Source organism: Populus alba, chromosome 1 (genome assembly GCF_005239225.2).
Source record: "Populus alba chromosome 1, ASM523922v2, whole genome shotgun sequence".
Lineage (NCBI taxonomy): Eukaryota > Viridiplantae > Streptophyta > Magnoliopsida > Malpighiales > Salicaceae > Populus > Populus alba.
Genome location: NC_133284.1, coordinates 32,019,223 through 32,032,925, shown reverse-complemented (window position 1 = coordinate 32,032,925; position 13,703 = coordinate 32,019,223). Strand labels below are relative to the sequence as shown.

Here is a 13,703-nt window from a genome sequence, read left to right as displayed (position 1 = left end):
TCAATTATCATTGCCGTCTTCTTAAAATACAAAAGTTGGCACCAAACCACGCTTTGAAATGACTCTAATTAAGGACACACACCTCCATTGTTAAAAGCGAGTTGTCTGAGTTAATGTCTACGTTAAGCAGTTTTTAGCTAGGCTGCCTTTTCCCCACAACTCCATCTTTAAGTACTAGCCCTAGCTAGAATTTCATTTTTCCAACTGCTTATGCATGATCCTAGCTCCTTCAGTCTTTACATGGACGCGCTCCTAGAAATATAATTCCAGCAATAATAACACTGCCTTACGATCCTCCCATATAGGACAAAATCTCTCTCCATCGAACCAGGGAATTTAAAATTGCATGAAGTTGGGAGTTTCATCAAGTGAAAATAAAATAAAAGATCATAGATTATCCATCCAAGAAGAAGGACTCCATGTAGACATATAAGCATGGTAGAGATTCCTTGAAGTGCTTTGTAAGTTAATTGAGTTAATTATGTAGACGATAAGTTATACGGATGCTTTATAATAAAATCTTCAGTCAAATTTAAAAGGAAAATAAAACCCTGAATTTTGTATAATATATATTCACATCATGGCAACACATAAAATTTTCTGCGAGGAGGAAGGTGAGCTTTGTCCTAAAAAAAAGATAGCGTTGAACAGTAGTGTTTCGGCCTTCAATAATTGAGCATGCCACAAACAAAACGACAGCTTTTGAAAATCTCTCCCGTTTATCAGACATAAAGAGCATGTTTGGTAACGCTGTTGCCGCCACGTGTTCTCAAAATCTTTAATTTTTTTCTATCTGAAATTAGATTTTTTTTATATATATTTTTAATTATTTTATATATATTAATATTAAAAATAAATCTTAAAAAATAATCGTAGTAAACACACTTGAAATCTCAATTCTCAACTCAGTTAGCACAGCGTGTCAGATTACGTACATGGGTTGAGGGTGTTCCGGAACGTTATAGTTATTATTCATGTCAAAAAGTATGTTAATAATATTTTTTTATTTTTAAAAAATTATTTTTGATATCATAACATCAAAACGATTTAAAAAGTACAAACCACACTTAATTTTAACAAAAAAAAATTAAAATATTTTAAAAAACAGGTTGAACAACAGTGCCAAACAGGCACGCACTATGATTTGGGACTACTATTCCGTGTTTATTAATTTTTATCCGTATTTGACAGAAAAATGTTTAATGTGCGAGAACGTGCATCACACGTCCTGATGAAGGGCAACTGAGCGTCTTCCTTTTTCAATTTTTATATTCAGCAACCATTTCGGTCCCTTTAAATTAGAAACTCTTCAAATCAGCCCTGAAGTTTCTAAGATTTAAAATAACATTTAACGATAACTTCCAAAATCTTTTTCTTTTTTGCAATTTTTATCTTTCTGCCTCCTCTCGAAACCTCATGATCTTACGTGAAAATGTTCCAATACACCCGTGATAGTATCGAGAGTTTACCCTAATAAAAAAAATAAAAATTAACAAGCAATCCCTTTTAGCCGTTGAAGATTGTATAATAAAGCGTTACATTTTCAAAACGCGAAAGCTAAATCTATATCTAGCATTATATAGTTTAGGTTTTTTATTTCTTTTATCGGATTAATCGAGGGAATATAAAATTCTAGAGTAAAGAGTAATTCCTCCCTTACTTTATTATCTCCTGCTATTATGAATGCATGATCATTCTCTCCTGCTAGAGTTTAGGTTACAGGGCATGATGTCTGCATTAAAGAATCAGGCTGGTAGCTTCAAGCATGTAACAAATCAATCCCAACATGTCTGCATTAAACCACAATAATGCTTGAGGTGGAGAGGAACCTTATTCATACTGGGGGTTCATTATTTCCCAATTGACCTTGAAATCATCATTTTTATGTGTTAAAATTAGTGTGTTTGTTTTAGAGATAGAGGTTGAGTTTTGGGTATGGAATCCATCAAAAAAGCCAAAAAAATAATTTTTTTTAGCTTTTGTGGTTGATTTTTGTATATAATTGGATTGTACCATATCAAAATTACAAAAGCTAAAACAAACACTCTTAAAATATTTCTAAAACACTTTGAAGTTAACTTATTTTGTATTATTGGTCTCATCTTGTATATATAATTAATGAATTGTAATTATAAGGGATTTCGTTTAATCGGTTAAATTCTAGGTTTGTTTTTTTTTAATTATTAATTTAAGTGTAACAAACCTCATAATCACTGAAAATTTAAATAATTATTAATTTTAAAAATTCTAGAAATTAATCAAGATACGCATAACCTAATATAAATACTAACCATTAAAAAATAAATAAAAAAAGGGATTGCTAGGTTGAACAATAATGACCCGAAATTAACAGGTACACCAAACTAAGACCAAGATCCCACCAGCAGGACAGATTGAAATTGAAAATCTGACACATTATACGAGGAGGCAAGCTAGAAGCAAAATTAGTAATCTTGAACACACCACTCGGTTTTATTCTGTGGTTGCAACGAAGAATTCATGTACTTGAAATAAGTCAACCTTTGCTGCTGATGTTGCTGTGCAGCCTTCATTATCGTCATCTCCTCTTGCTGCTGCAAGTAATGTTCCTCCATTTCCCTTGTTGAACCCACAAGAACACCACCACCGTTAACCTCAACAATATTTTCACCACCATGATCAAACTTGCAACTTTCTCCATTCTTGCAAAACCCTCTAGCAAAATTCAAACAAGGCTTATATCCATCTTGAGCACCAAAACACACATCACTCTCTGAAAATCTCCTTCTATGCAGATGGCGATCTCCATTAGCAACCGGATAACCACCCAATTGAACCTTTTGGTCCATAAAGCCCTTATTTTTTGAAGAGGGGTCATCAAGAAACAAAAGATAATCATCTACTCGCCACCGCCTGTACCACCATTCCTCGAGAATGGTGGCACTAAAACAGACCCAGAACGTATATTATCAGAGGACAAAAAAGGACTGAACAGGCCAAGGATTCGGATGCGGATTTTTTTCCAAAATCAAGGAAATAACCATTGTTTTGTGACTCTTGGAGAAGATTGTGAAAAGGGGTTGGTGTTATTACAAGGTCTTGCTATGGGATTGAGAGGCAACAGAGAAGATGGTGTGGAAAACATGTTTGTAGAAAGTCCATGGTGGATTTTGGCCTTGAAGACTACATTTTGCAAAATTGTACACGGTTGTCTGATTTTATTAGTTCTTGAGTTTTTAATTTGAATTTATATACTAAATAGTATACTTATATGAACCAATTCATGATTTTAACAGCAATGATCACCGCTTTATAAACATCCATTATATAGACCTAGTCAAGTGTATAATAATTATGTTGGCAATGACCTAATTAATATTAAATCAAGATTTAAGGCCCCCACCGACGATCCAGGTATAAGAGATACCTTAACCACACCTAACTCAAGCAAGGAAACTCACGGGGGCTTCTGTTCTCTCGAGTTTTCTCTTCCAAAATCCAAATAAAAACGTTTCTAAGAATTTTAAAATTATGACAAGCAATGTTTTGGAAGCTGTTTAAACAGCAGAATCGACACGCCACAGATTAAAGTTTTTGGATTTTATAAATGGCTTTTGAGTGGTGTTAAGATTATATGCCACAAACATCTTTCAATCTTAACAATAATTATAAATACAACCACAGTACAAATTATAACCAAAATGATAGCAACTACAACACCAAACGAACCTTTAAATGGCACTAATCGATGAATGAGTCAAATTGTTTCTATTCACATGGATTTGTGCTGTTTGTGTCATAGCACAAGTTTTCCCGTAATTATCCTGAGCGTGTGCCTCAGTTAATTCGCAATAAATCACCCAATCACAGGTTTCAAAGCACGACTGATCATATGAATTAAAACTGGCCTTATCACATCGTCAACGATCGACAAAAGGACTGGAATCCTGCCCTCCACCCTCTTCATTCCACTCACGACGTGATATGGTGGAAGCACATCCACGCGCAGAGAGAGAGAGTGGAGAACGCATGGCACAGTGATACTCCGAGGGTAGAGAAGAAGTTTCCCAGAGTGAATGAAAGGTGTCATGTGACTTTAGAGCCTCATAAAATTACAAAAACCAGAGAACAAAAGTCTTTGTACCCTTTTATCTCTCTCACTCTCTCCAATAATAATGTCACAATAACTCTTATAGTATTGAGAGAGAAGAAAGAGAGGTCGAGAGGAACCCACCACATTTTTTCGCTTTCTAGGAAAACCATATTGAGAGAGAGAGAGAGAGAGCTGAGCGAAGAAGATGATGATCTTATGAAGAGAGAGAGAGAGAGGTCGGCAAGACAACAAATACTAGTGTTGTCTACTACTACTACTAAATGTATCTATAACACAACAAAGAGATACTAGAGCTTAGTAAAGGGTCGTTATTGCATTCTTTTTTACTTATCCTCCTCATCAGTCTCTTCTACTTCTCTTTCTCACTGCCCCATCTTCCAGAGAAAACTCAGTCATCTCTCCCTCTCAAGCCCCGACATTTTATTTATTTATTTCTTGCTCTCACAAAAGCCAAAGTGACAGTTGTGTTCAGTATTACTAATTACTATTGTCTGTATACTACTCTACCAACAGAAACCCCAGAGCCTAGCAGCAGCAGCAGCAGGCCACGACTGTAGCAGCAACCAGTCCTACTTGGAGAAAAAAAGAAGGGAAAAGAATAACAAAGCCCACCCCAACAAACAAGATCTCTTTCTTTCTGCTATTGTTCTCCCTCTCAACAAATCTCCCTTTCTCTGATACAATTTCAGAGTTCTTGACCCCACTTCGATCACATAACACCTACATACACACATCCTTGGATTTAGTTTCCCCTTCCAAAAATCTATCCTCCCTTCTCTCTCTTCTATAATTATCATAAAAACACACTCATCTTGTATATTTACTTACATAACATATATATATATATATAATATTATTTTTTTCTTATTTCTTACAAAATTATCAGTTGTGGCTACTACAAGGATTAGGCAGCTCCTATCAGACACCGGTGCCTTTGCTGACTGGGCCACCTCTAATTCCTCCGGTATCCGTACCGCTGGTCCAGACGACCTCTCACTCGGCTTCAATGCCGGTCCCACCGCCGCTGATGCATCCGCCGGCCAAGCATCCGGTACAACATGGCCTAACTCATCCAGGTCCATCAACTACAGCCTCCCTCCAGACATAGGCATGGTGGGCCTTCGTGATGTCTTCGTTGTGGCTCCTGCTGCTCCCTTCAACCACCACCACCACCACCACCACCACCATCATGAGCAAATCAATCTTTCAACAGCAGATCCAATCAATGCTTCCAATGCTACAGCTCTTGGTGTTGGGGTAGGTGTTGGTGTCATTCCACTCCTTACGCCACAAAACATGGATGATCAAGAGTTGTTGAATAATGGTCGAAACAAGATTAGTGGAATTCATCCGTTTTGGCAAAACCAAGGCTCTCAATATATCAAGAAAGGTTCTGACACCACTCCTTCGATTATTGATCATCACAATAATTCAACAGCGAATCTTCTACTACAAAGTGGAAATGGTGGTGGTAATGGTTGTGGAAATCTTGGAGGAAATTCATCATCGTCTGCTACAACTACGTGTGAGGATTGTGGAAACCAAGCGAAGAAAGATTGTAGCCATAGAAGGTGTAGGACGTGCTGTAAAAGCCGTGGGTTTGATTGTGCTACTCATGTGAAGAGCACGTGGGTAGCGGCTGCGAGGAGGAGAGAGCGTCAGCTTATAGCAACTGCTGGTGGGGGTGCTGGTTCCACTGGGTCTACTTCTGGTTCCAAGAAACCTAGACTTATAAACTCTCAAACTACTACTACTTCTCATACTTCCACTTCTAACACGACTCCTCCAAGGAGCTATGACACGAGTTCTAGTCACCAAGGTTTTTGAGTTTAACATTTCACTATTATTGTTTTTTTTCTTGCTTTAGGGTTGTTAATGTAAACGTGAAATTCTGAGTAGGGCTTTTGTTGAATTATGTTTGCAGATGCAGGTTTTAAAGAGAGATTACCGGTGCAAGTAACTGCACCAGCAGTTTTCAGGTGTGTTAGAGTGACAGCAGTGGAAGATGGTGAAGACGAGTATGCGTATCAGGCTGTGGTGAAGATTGGTGGTCATGTTTTCAAAGGGTTTCTATATGACCAAGGAGTTGAAACAAGAGATGGGTTCCCTAATATATCTGAATTGCATTTGGGTGCTGCTAACGGTGGTGGCGGCGGCGGCGCAGGGAGACATGGGGCCTCTTCTTCCCCAATTCTCGATCCTTCAGATGTTTATGGTGCTTCTGCTGGAGGGTTACTTGGAGGTTCGGCCTTTGGAAATCCAATAAATTAAGGTTTATGAAGTAGTAACATTCTTGTCTAATTTTTCTTAGGTCCGCTAATTTTTATCAATAGGGTTTTGGTAAGTTTCCCCTTAATTTGTACCTTATTAACATATGTTCCATCTTTGAAATTTTCAGCTTCTTGGTTTTAGCATTCTCGCTCCTCAATTCTACTTGCCTTTTGTAATTGCACTTTGAGGATCCTCACATGGCAAAGAAGCTGCCTTATCTCACTAGTAGAGAATTCCTGTATCAGATTTTAGAAAAGATAGCTAATAAAATTCCAAAAACCTGTTCCACCAGATGTTTTAGTTCTGAAACTGTGATGAAAAAAAATAAATCTATTTGTTTTCTTGAAGTTGTAGCCTTCTTTTTAATCTTTCCGTCTCCTTGCTCTTTTGGTTAGTTAAATTTTTGTATTACAAAGGTGAGATCTACAGTGTAAAGTATAATGCATCATCAAGAGGCATCGTGGTATGAACTTGACTTTTTATTTTTAGCAATTTTGTCTTGCCTGGATTCAAAATCCCACTCATGCTTTACCCATAGTAAGGAACCTATCTTGTCCTAAAACTTCCCCATATGACTATGTGTGTGATTATTTTTCTTTCCTCCATTGTTTACTTGCAATCCTGTACTTTCCTGGTTGCTGGCTAACATTTTGTTGCACTGGTTACTTCCTTTTTGGTTAGTTTGGTTCCATCAGCTAGAAGTAAATGTGGAAATCGTCATTATTGTGCTGCTTTAGACTTTAGCATGCGAAGTAGTTGCCATGTCACTATCATTTATTGCCAAACAAGAAAGAGCATAACATGAATGTCCTTTTCCTCCTCCTGCGCTACCTGTAACATTTTTGTAATGCGGACAACCATGGAATTGCATGCACACATGAATTATATGGTGTACTTGTTGCTTCTGTTATCCTGGTATTTGAAACGCATCCCCCTCAATTAGCATATTGAAATTGTTTCTAGCCTATATCATCTTTTAGAGTTTAACCTCTTGAGGTTTGCATATGTTTCTGGAATTATCCATGCACTACTTGTGTGCTTAAACCATGGTTTAGTGAACTGAACGTGCTAATACAACGTCTTTGGTGTAGATAATTGAATTGTTGCCTCCTGGTGTTGTGTATTTGTCCAATTATAATGAAACATGCAATGTATGGAATATTTGAATAATATTCTATATAACTAAGTGAGCATTCTTGTGTTGTCAATCTGGTTGTCGTGTCATTTCTGCCCACCGGGATAATTACTGTCCTGGATGTCTGTTTGGCTTGTAATGATACTTTATTCCTTGAGATGCTTCAGATTTATCTGACTTATCCTTTTGGCTACAATCTTGTGTACAGTTGTTGGCTATTATGGATTAATTAAAGAGTCGGTATGTATTTTAATCCATGCTTGGCCTTTTCCTTTCCGCGCGCTGACATGTTGTCCCCCATTAGATCTGTTAGCATTGTTTATAAATAGATAGATTTTGTCGTGTGGATCATTATCTTTCCTTCTTTACATATTCTTAGATGTAATATTATTATTGTTTTGATAAGCTGCATGCCACTTTTGTAAATCATGTATATGTATGGAACAACAGCAGTCCCATGAAGATTGTTTCGTGTCATACTTTAGTGGACACATCATATTTACAGCAGATGGCAGCATTATGCCTATGTACTTGAGAGGTACTGATACATATTCTCTTGCCCATTATTTGGTTGAAAGATTAGTGCTGGTTTTGAGATCTGTGGATGCACATTGTGTTTCATTTTGAATGATCAAAGACATTAACATGGCCACCTGGGGGCCTTTTTTTCCTAGCATATTGTGAATCTCCATGTTATGGGCATGATAAATTCTTTTGTTGCATCGATAAGCTTTGTAGCTTGTTTTAAAAGACACTTTGTTTAAATATGTTGTCATTTTCTTGGGATATTTTTGTTCGGAAGTGTCATTTACGGGCTGACTGATCATTTTCTTGGATTCATACTTGTGAGTATTACGTTTTTGAAATGACGTGTCTTACTGAATAGAATGGCAATTGTTTGGCAAAAAGTAGAGCAGTCATTCTCACTTGAAATGGGTGTTCGCATAACTAATTTTACCGGAAGAATCACTGTATTTTATGTCCGACTAGCACTAACGAAGGTCCTCTTTTGCATGGAACTTGTCATCATGTCCTTTGAATTTTCCTTGTAAATAAGAAAACTAACTGAAACAGCAGAAGCTAAATACTAGAATCACTGAACTGATAAGATTTCGATCACTGTTTATAGGGAGAAGGGCTGTGATCGATGTCGAGTGTCCTTGGTACAAGACAGACACGGTAACTAAACCGTTGTCAAAATGCTTTGCATAGGTGAAACATAGGAGCTGAGGGGTTAGGGTTTGTAGGAATGCACATATGGCGTGCATAGTGCGTGTCTTGTAATATATCTACATCCAGATTAAGGGTGAGGAATAAAAGTTATTTGCTTCTATCCTGTCGATGCTAAACGTTCCTGCTTTTTTTCTTTTTTGCATATATAATTGTCTAATTGGTAGCAACCCCAAGAGAAAATTAACTGCAGGGTGAGAGTGCGAGGTCTGGTTTATGGTTTTGATGCGGTAGCAAGAGGTGTGGGGTTGGTTTTGTAGGTTTTTTGCTTTTGTTGTTAGCAGTTCTCTGAACTTTATTGGAGCACGCCATTAGACTAAAGCATTACTGTTGGAGGTGCACCTGTGAATACTTATTTGGAATGCTTAACTGGCATGTTCAAGAGAGCTTTTGTAATTGCATGATACAAACTCATCAATTTTTTCTATCTTAAAATATTTTCAAGTTAAAATATTATTTTAAAAGCATCATGCATGAAACACAGACTAGATGCAATAGCTCATGGATTTGTTTCTTTTCACAGCACATGGGATGTTAGGGGAATGCATTTCATTTTGGAATATACTGATCACTGACATTGTGAAAGATGTTTGACCTGCTTTTAATTTGATTTGATCATTTGACAAATCCTGTCTCTTTGTTTTTATTTGAGGAAATATGTATAATGTGGTTCCTGTTGCTAGATTTATATGACTTTATATTCAAACTGTTGATCGACTGTGGACACGAATTTCATCATGATTTACCTGCGCTAGCTTTTGTCGTGCTGTGGTTCGTTTATTGTCTGTATCCTCGTTCATTTCTTTTTCCTAATTAATCAAGGTTTCTTTCTTCTATTTTTCCTTCAACCACTTATGATGGTTCCATTCACATAGCCTGTAGCCCTACCTATCTGATTTTCTTGACTCCCAGATGCCAATTTGTTGCAATTAGTCTTGAGTGTGCATCATTTTCCTCTACAGTTGCCAACTTCGAGCACAAAAGGAATAGTTGGTTTGGTTTTCCAAAAAATAATAAATACATATATACATTTTAGCATAAGATTATTGCTATGATCTTCATTAGTCACTGTTAATTCGTTCCCTGTAGAGATCTAGCTTGTATGTGAGGAATGTGAAGCTCCAGTATTATTGCTTGTGTATCGATACACGATGAAAGGAAAGGTCTCCAAGGCACATATGATGATGAACTGAAGTCTTGAATTACAATAGGGTTCTAAATAAATAGTTCAAGTTGTGGAAAGTTGATTTTCGCATGGATTGGTGCGTAATGGACAAGTCAACGCAAATGATCAGATGGGGAGCCAATAGGATATGTGCATGTGAAGAGTGATGATTTTTCCTCGGAGTTGCAGTGGTGTCACTACTCTTTGTTCACCATTTTCTGTGGACGATGACACCAGGATTTCAAGGCCCCTTATTTTCAAGGGCTAAATACCGACTGCTTTGAAATTCTATTGGTAGAAGTTGAATTTTGATGTTTTTGAGCGCATCTTTGGCTATACGCGTTTTCATCCCTCTCACAGAGATATTAATGAATTATATATAAGCTTATTGCACCCCCCACCATGGAAATGTAAAGGATGAAAACATGGAATACCAAGTGTAGTGCGGCTTTCTTTCTTGTTGAATTAATGGCCGGAGAGAAACCAAGGGAATTAACTTCGAGTTATAAGGTTTTTTTTTTATTATTATTTCTTCTCTTGGCATATAAGAATCTCCCTCAATTATATATATGTATATAGACACTCAAAAAGAGAAGAACTTTCAATTTTATCTGTTTTCCTTTTTTTTCTAATAGGGTTTTCTTTATATATTTTTTTAGCTTTGATGCAGGAGATTATAGGGGATTTGAGTTGTTACATAATATTTTGTTGTAATTGGACTAAATAGAATATCTAAAACATATATTTATAGAGATAAGTCTAATACTAAGAAAAATTCATTAATCACAAACAAGTTTTATGACCAAAACAAGTATAGCTTATATAATTATTGAATTGGATTCAAATATTTCATTGATTATGTTTTATGATGGGTCTACTCGTTGAAAGACCAAAACAAAGGTTTTTTTATTTATTTATTTATTTTTATTTCTTCTCTTGACATATAAGAATCTCCATCAATTATATATATGTATATAGACACTCAAAAAGAGAAGAACTTTCAATTTTATCTGTTTTCCTTTTTTGTCTAATAGGGTTTTCTTTTTATATATATTTTTTAGCTTTGATGTAGGAATTGATCTTAAAGATCTATTATTTTATAATTTACTTTATTTTTTAGATTTTTTTATGTTTTTATTTTATTTTTTAGTAATTATTTAAACGGGCATGATTTATTTTTTACATATTATTATTATTATTGTAGTCGTCATCATTATTATTTTTATTATTATTATTTAAAATTATTTGTTTTTCTTGAGCGGCTAAAGTTTCTTAACCCTTTTATGTATTTATACTTTCCTCTCGAATAAAATTAATCTAGTTTTTAATTGAATCGAGCTTTTAAATTTCTCTGCAAGAGATATTGTAAAACCCTGGAGCTGGAACTCAGTAATTTACTTGCGGATGCGTCAACCAACATCAACTACTGGAAACAACAAAAGGCTGGCATTCATTAGTTCTGTATGGTTATTCAAGAGAAACCTAGAAATGTTTTTTTTTTTTTTTCAGCTAAAAGATTTCCTTTGATTTTTTCAAGGGAGGGGAAAAAAAAAGCTTTGTTTTGTTCGGAATTTTATACTTTTATACCTCTAGAGCAAAAAGATGGGATTTTTTTTATAAAAAAATTATCATATTAAATTAAAAGTAGATAACATCATTTAAAAAAAAAATAGTAAATTAACATACTTTTATTTGAAATATAATATTTATCTGCCAACAAGTGGGCCCAGTTGGATACATTTTTTGTATTTCCAATGGAGTCTGATGGGTTATCAAGTAGAATTGTGGCAGTGGCAGGTTTGAGTTCCAGGCACTACAGATGTGATCTGAAGTCGCTCATATGCAAAGTGGCAGTTTCATGAAACGGTAATGGAACTTACTCTTGATACATCTGCAGATAGAAAAATGTTGTGATCATTCTTCCATATTTCAAAGGCGAAGATTCCTGAAAATGGTTCTGTGATTTTATTTATTACACAATGTCAAATAGGATATGGCTTTTTGAAAATTCCATTGTTCTGGCCGCACCACATGACAGCATTTGCACCACCACCAGCAACACAAAGTCTTTGATAAATTCATATTTCAAGTACTCTGATCACTCAATCAAAAGATGGAAGTTTTCTGATTACATTCTTTGTGAACTGTGCTTAGGAATCCAATACCAATAAAATTCCAGGTTCTGAGATTACAGGTACGCTGTCTCTTTCAAACATCAATCCATCAGATTCTCTCCATGCAATTTCTCTGCCCTGCAAGTAGAGCCAATACTTGGTTAAAAAGCCATCGTTTTTCTTTTAGAATTATTAAAAGCAAATCCTTTTAATTTAGGGAAGCCATTTGTGCTTAAATTTTGTTCCGAGACATCTCCGGAGATGTCCAGGTCCACAGCTTTCAACAGGATAGGTAAAAATACGCTGTGAAATAAAGCTAAAAGCTCTAGCTATTAGTTTGTTTTTCTCTTCGGAGACACGAGCTACAAGGAAGTTGAGTGCTTTGAAACCATATCTGAGCATTTCTTTCAATTAAAGGGCTTGAGGAGTTTGTCTTGTACATGGTTAATGAGCGAAGTAGCGTCCTCTCTTTTTAGCCACTATGGTTCAAGATTCCAGGCCAGGTCCCGAGGAGTAAGTTAATTTCAAGAATCGATCCTCTAGTTTTAGTATAGACGGCTTGCTTTGAACTTCATTAGAAAAAAATGAATTTAATCTCAATACGTTGAAGGTGGTCCAAGAAATATACCGACTGAAAGCTTCCTCCAATGGGGTAAAAAAAGCTCTCTAAGGCTCGATTCTTGTACATGGACGTGACCAGTTTCCAGTATTTGGGTTTTACTATTTAGGTTTGGAAGTGACACTGAGACTGATGTTCTGGACAGAATCTGCTCTCAATTTTGTGATAGCTGTTCTGCAACAAATGAAAACACTCGAAACAGTGAGAGAAACTCCGATCTGAACCAGCTATATTAGCCAGCCGAAACTTTTTGAGAAAGAATCAACGAAGCATGCCGATAATGATTGGAAGATGGAGAAAACTACTGGTAAACACAAAAGAAGAACATTAATCTGCAGTGTTATTCCATATCAATATATTAAGGGTTAGCATAGAATATTGTTAAAGTTGGTATCATTGATACTCTTGGTGCTCATATGCAATGTTCTAGAAACCACTTGGCAGTATCATTATAATTGACATGATTTTTAGTGCTCAATTCCACTTGCATTTATACTGTATTTTATGTAAACGTGCCATGGAATCTCTTATTATGTCCCTATTTCGTAATCACTAGCTAGCAGTGAGATAAATCAAAACTCAGCGATGTAGGCCAAAACTGCCTTGGTGTTTTTTTTCTTGAAACAGGAACTGCTTTCATGCCATACAATGGTAATCGGGATGTGCATGACCCATTTGTTTATTTCGGACAAAAATGACGAGGAACACTTTCAGCAACTCTAAAGGTGAAGAGTGTTCAGCTACATGAACACAGGTATGCTTGGAGACGATCTCTTTTTTTTATGATAATTGGAAAAGGATCTTTGGGTCAGCAATGCTTAGCAGGGTAGCTAGCTACCTTTAGTCATGGTTTCTTTTTATAAGAAGTTTTTAAACCAGTGCAGACGATCTTACCAGTTAACTTAATTCTATGCTTATACACCAAGAATTAAGGAAATCGATTGATCCGCGCCATTGGATTTGGAGGTTCAATCAGGTCCCACCACAAATCAATGGCGAGAATCCCATTTGAGACTCTGAATTCTGTTTAAGCAGCATCCATAGTGAAAGGAATCCCTGCATAATCACATACTAAA

The 13,703-nt window shown here is 36.1% G+C and overlaps 1 protein-coding gene across 3 annotated transcripts; it reads left to right on the top strand.

Moving 5' to 3' along the window:
• The first annotated feature begins 4,162 nt into the window (after nt 1–4,162).
• Nucleotides 4,163–10,349, top strand: LOC118055546 (protein LATERAL ROOT PRIMORDIUM 1). 3 transcript variants are annotated; one of them, XM_073407658.1, is made up of 3 exons: nt 4,163–5,912; nt 6,018–6,335; nt 8,629–10,349. In XM_073407658.1, exons 1-3 carry the CDS (start codon nt 5,204–5,206, stop codon nt 8,709–8,711), a joined length of 1,110 nt encoding a protein of 369 aa, XP_073263759.1. In that variant the 5' UTR covers nt 4,163–5,203; the 3' UTR covers nt 8,712–10,349. The 3 variants fall into 3 exon arrangements, with proteins under 3 accessions (XP_073263759.1, XP_034923364.1, XP_034923363.1); XM_035067473.2 differs by lacking the exon at nt 8,629–10,349 and adding an exon at nt 6,492–6,856 and having other exon boundaries at nt 4,165–5,912; XM_035067472.2 differs by lacking the exon at nt 8,629–10,349 and adding an exon at nt 6,492–6,856 and having other exon boundaries at nt 4,167–5,912; nt 6,018–6,365.
• Nucleotides 10,350–13,703: the final 3,354 nt, after the last annotated feature.

Coding starts and splice junctions, on each gene's coding strand:
- LOC118055546 (XM_073407658.1), top strand. CDS start 5,204: ATGGTGGGCCTTCGTGATGTCTTCGTTGTGGCTCCTGCTGCTCCCTTC. Junction 5,913..6,017: donor CACGAGTTCTAGTCACCAAG/GTTTTTGAGTTT, acceptor TTATGTTTGCAG/ATGCAGGTTTTAAAGAGAGA. Junction 6,336..8,628: donor TGCTGGAGGGTTACTTGGAG/GTTCGGCCTTTG, acceptor CACTGTTTATAG/GGAGAAGGGCTGTGATCGAT.